Source organism: Ascaphus truei, chromosome 19 (genome assembly GCF_040206685.1).
Source record: "Ascaphus truei isolate aAscTru1 chromosome 19, aAscTru1.hap1, whole genome shotgun sequence".
NCBI lineage: Eukaryota > Metazoa > Chordata > Amphibia > Anura > Ascaphidae > Ascaphus > Ascaphus truei.
The window spans coordinates 22,612,296-22,617,793 of NC_134501.1; the positions used below are offsets into that span (position 1 = coordinate 22,612,296).

Sequence of the window (5,498 nt, forward strand, 5' to 3'; positions counted from 1 at the left end):
GCCAATGACATTGCTCCCTTGGCCCACCCGCCCCCGCACACCTCACACCACTGCCTCAGGCCAATGAGATTGCTCCCTTGGCCCCACACCCGCCCCCGCACACCTCTCATTGGCCTGCGCCCAACACACCAAACACACCAACACCACTGTCACACTCTCCCAGCCCTCACTGACCTTTGGGAATGCTTCACAGCACCTAAACCTCAGTTCTCTGGGAGATTTGGTAACGCTTCACAGCACCTAACCCTCATTGCTCTGGGAGACGACACTTCACAGCTCTCACCTCTCAACCAAAACAGCTGCGCAATCAGGTACAGACTCTTAGCTATATATATATTATTTTCACCACTGCAACACTACCCACCCTCACACAACACCGCACGCTCACCCCACCTCCACACAACGCACCATCACGGAACATACACCACCTGTTCACAACCACCCCCCCACCAATGCACACCACGAACGCACGCCACACATCTCCCGGTAGGGCCTCACACATCACCTTAACACTCCTGCAACATCAATGCTTCACTATATGACATAGCACTCATTCCATTCTAAAACACCTCCTCACACATATCTGCTTTATGCACGACAAAAACCACCTCCACGGACCACACATCTCGCCTTCACCCTGCTGCCACATCCGTGTTTCAATCTACACAACAAACCCTCCTGGATACCGCCCCCCCCCAAACACTCCCGTCCCACAGATGCCCCTCCCCCACCCCCCTCCCAAACACTCCCGTCGCCCGGATGCCCCCCCACCCCCCCCAAACACTCCCGTCGCCCGGATGCCCCCCCCCCACAAATAACTCCCGTACACCACAACACCCCACAAACCCTCTCTCACTACCTCCGTTCAGGGCCCGCATCCCAAGCGCGCACGTGGAGCGCCAACAATACATACACACCAAACACACCTGTATACCGCCCGCCACCACACTAATAAACTCCCGTCGCACGGATGCCACCCCCCCCCAAACACTCCCATCGCACGGATGCCCCCCCCCCCAAACACTCCCGTCGCCCGGATGCCCCCCCCACCCCCCAAACACTCCCGTCCCACGGATGCCCCCCAACTCCCCCAACCACTCCCTTCGCCCGGATGCCCCCCCCCCCTCACCCCCCCCAAACACTCCCATCGCCCTGAAGCCCCCCCCACCCCCCCAAACACTCCCGTCCCACGGATGCCCCCCAACCACTCCTTCGCCCGGATGCCCCCCCACCCTCCCCCAAACACTCCCGTCACCCGGATGCCCCCCCCCCCCACAAATAACTCCCGTACACCACAACACCCCACAAACCCTCTCTCACTACCTCCGTTCAGGGCCCGCATCCCAAGCGCGCACGTGGAGCGCCAACACTACATACATACACACCAAACCCAGCACCACATACACATAACTCCCAGCACCACACTAATAAACTCCCGTCGCACGGATGTCCCCCCCCAAACACTCCCGTCCCACGGATGCCCCCCAAACACTCCCGTTCCACGGATGCCCCCCCAAACACTCCCGTCGCCCGGATGCCCCCCCACCCCCCCCAAACACTCCCGTCGCCCGGATGCCCCCCCACCCCCCCCAAACACACCCGTCGCTCGGATGCCCCCCCCCACCCGCCCCAAAACACTCCCATCGCCCGGATGACCCCCCCACCCCCCCAAACACTCCTGTCCCACGGATGCCCCCCCCACCCCCCCCAAACAATCCCGTCCCACAGATGCCCCCCCCAACCCCCCCCAAACACTCCCGTCGCCCGGATGCCCCCTCCAAACACTCCCGTCGCACGGATGCCCCCCCCCCCACGGATGCCCCCCCCACCCCCCCAACCACTCCCATCGCCCGGATGCCCCACCACAAATAACTCCCGTACACCACAACACCCCACAAACCCTCTCTCACTACCTCCGTTCAGGGCCCGCATCCCAAGCGCGCACGTGGAGCACCAACAATACATACACAACAAACCCTCCTGTATACCGCCCGCAACCACACTAATAAACTCCCGTCGCACGGATGCCCACCCCCCAAACACTCCCGTCCCACGGATGACCCCCCACCACCCCACAAACACTCCCGTCGCACGGATGCCCCTCCACCACCCCACAAACACTCCCGTCCCACGGATGCCCCCCCACCACCCCCCAAACTCCCGTCGCACGGATGCCCCCCCCAACACCCCCCAAACACTCCCGTCGCACGGATGCCCCCCCCCCACCACCCCCCAAACACTCCAAAATCACCACAATGCACATTAAGTGCTCTGTAACACCTCTCCCCTGGAACATGAACCAGCCACACACCAAAACCTGCCCATAAACACACACACACACAACACAAAATCACCTCAAACAATAAATAATAAAATATATTTTAACAAAAAATATCATTCTGCCGTCTGTGTAATTTCTGACACAAACACTCTACACACACACACACAACACCCATACCACACTCGCACACATACACACAACTATCAAACAACACTCAAATCACACACACAAGACTCCCTCACCCACACAACACACACACACACACACAACCCTCCTGTGCTCATACACCACACACAACAACTATTTAACACACCCCTACCCCCACAACACACTCAACTATGGAAACACACCTCAACTTCACCATCATACCACACACACTACATACAATGACAATTTACACGTCTATGCCCCCCCTCCTCTTGCACCTCAAACACCACAACACCCTTCCAAACAACACAAACACACCACTAAAACATCTACAACAACACAACACCTCCACTACCACCACACCTCACACACCCAGTCGCCTTTTCCTTCCAATAACATCAATTACGCACACAATGCTAATTAGCCCCTATCTGTACTTTTATGCAACAATAATCATCTCATACACACACAACACTGACCAACACACACCCACAAAACAACACTACACCAACAACACTCACACACCCCACACACCACACTCACCCACACACCCCACACTCACACAACTACCCACACCACACTCAATCACACACACAAAAATCACACACCCAGCACACACTCACTCATCCACCCACACCACACAAAAAATACAACCACTAACATACACACACTATTCAACATCACACACACTCAACCACATACCCACACTCACTCATCCACCCACACACCACACACCACACACAAGCAACAATCACCCACAACACACATACACACACACACACAAAATACATTAAACAAAACACAACACTCAACACACACACAACACTCACTCACACACACACCACTCCTGTGCTGATACACATCACACAACACTCGAGTCACACACACAACACGCCCTCACCCACACAACACTCACTCACACACCCCTCCTGTGCTCATACACCACACACAACAACACGTCAACACACCCCTACCACCACAACAATTTCTGTACACATTATTACACTACATTAACACATAATTATTCACGGTTCACATCACGGGCAACGCCGGGTCTCTCAGCTAGTATGTGCATATAACTAAGCTGTCAACATCTATTTGATAAACAAAAAATATGCATATAAACTGTGCTGGAAACTGGAACAGTGAAATCAATGAAGGTGATATCATAATATATTATGTGATATAAGTCACCTCGTAAAAGAGCTTGCGCTCGAAACGCGTTGGTGGGGGTTCTTATACCCCGTGATGTAGCTGTTTTTGGACGATCCATTAAATGTTGTTATTTTTATGGGTAACCACTCTCTTGGATATCATTTATTTCTCGGCTCCCTGGTGTAGTTGTGCCTATGCTCACCACAAACCTGGACCGGACCGCGGGGCTGAGGAGGGGATAGATATACACCGACCTTAGACCACGAAGCCGGATCCGGGTTGCGAATTCCGGGATCCACAAAACCACTCCCTAGCCGGGTACAGCTGTGAGTAGTGGAGGGCACTGGAAGCAGGAGATTGCAGCAGGTAACAGGAACACCGATGCAGGCCTCTGCAGGAGGGATATGCAGATAGGTAACAGGAACACTGATGCAGGCCTCTGCAGGAGGGATATGCAGATAGGTAACAGGAACACCGATGCAGGCCTCTGCACGAGGGATATGCAGATAGGTAACAGGAACACCGATGCAGGCCTCTGCAGGAGGGATATGCAGATAGGTAACAGGAATACTGATGCAGGCCTCTGCACGAGGGATATGCAGATAGGTAACAGGAACACCGATGCAGGCCTCTGCAGGAGGGATATGCAGATAGGTAACAGGAATACTGATGCAGGCCCTGCAGGAGGGATATGCAGATAGGTAACAGGAACACCGATGCAGGCCTCTGCACGAGGGATATGCAGATAGGTAACAGGAACACCGATGCAGGCCTCTGCAGGAGGGATATGCAGATAGGTAACAGGAACACCGATGCAGGCCTCTGCAGGAGGGATATGCAGATAGGTAACAGGAACACCGATGCAGGCCTCTGCAGGAGGGATATGCAGATAGGTAACAGGAACACCCATGCAGGCCTCTGCAGGAGGGATATGCAGATAGGTAACAGGAATACTGATGCAGGCCTCTGCACGAGGGATATGCAGATAGGTAACAGGAACACCGATGCAGGCCTCTGCACGAGTGATATGCAGATAGGTAACAGGAACACTGATGCAGGCCTCTGCACGAGGGATATGTAGATAGGTAACAGGAACACCGATGCAGGCCTCTGCAGGAGGGATATGCAGATAGGTAACAGGAACACCGATGCAGGCCTCTGCAGGAGGGATATGCAGATAGGTAACAGGAACACTGATGCAGGCCTCTGCACGAGGGATATGTAGGGTGACCACCCGTCCCCCTTTTGCCGGTACAGTCCCGGTTTTTCGGGAGCTGTACCGCTTTTCTGTGTGTACCGGAAATGTCCCGGATATTCCTCAATGTGTCCCCGTTTTTTTTTTTTTATTGCCGGCGGTGCGCGAGTAATTAGCTGCGGTGCACTGTGCGCTGTGCGCGAGTCTGCGGCGGCGGCGTGGAGGAGGAGACTGCAGCAGCCCCGCTGGTAAGTATTTTTTTTTTTTAATGCCTCCCCCCCCCTGGCAGTTTCCTACCTTGTTGGCCAATCCCCAGCGTCCCGGCATTAAGCCCCGCCCCCGGCATCATCCTTCACCAAGGACCGGCATGTGGAATGGATGGAAGGAAGGGTGCCTGGGGGCGGGGCTTCCGCTTCCTGCGGCAGAGCACACGTGGTGTGTGTCTCTGCCCGCGGCTCCTGGCTCTTCTGCGCGGTGTCTCCCCCCCCCTCTGCCCGCCCGGGAGGATAGGAGGTGAGTTTTTGATCCTTTGCCTCCTGTCCTGGCGCTCCCTTCCCCCCCTGTCCCCTTGGTTCGGGAGATGGGCGCGGGGGCTGGCAGTGGTGGCTGCGCGGTGTTCCCCCATTCTGCCCCGGGAGCCCGTGGCTGCCCGCCGGGGGAGGGGGGGCGGCAGTTTAGCTTTGCGTCCCGGCGCTCCTATCCACCCCCCCCCCCCTTGGT

General features: G+C 55.8%; 1 protein-coding gene across 2 annotated transcripts in view; it reads left to right on the forward strand.

Annotated features, from left to right (window-relative positions):
* Positions 1-5,498, forward strand: part of LOC142470044 (inactive hydroxysteroid dehydrogenase-like protein 1) — a 20,738-nt gene continuing 15,240 nt past the window's right edge. Inside the window, exons 1-2 of one of the 2 annotated variants that reach the window (XM_075576919.1) lie at positions 224-311; positions 3,770-3,949. Coding sequence is in view for 1 of the 2 variants with exons in the window: in XM_075576918.1 (XP_075433033.1) it covers positions 64-311 (248 nt within the window). In the remaining variant the exon portion in view is untranslated. Of the gene's footprint in view, positions 312-3,769; positions 3,950-5,498 lie in introns of both variants that reach the window. The other variant, XM_075576918.1, reaches the window with a different exon arrangement.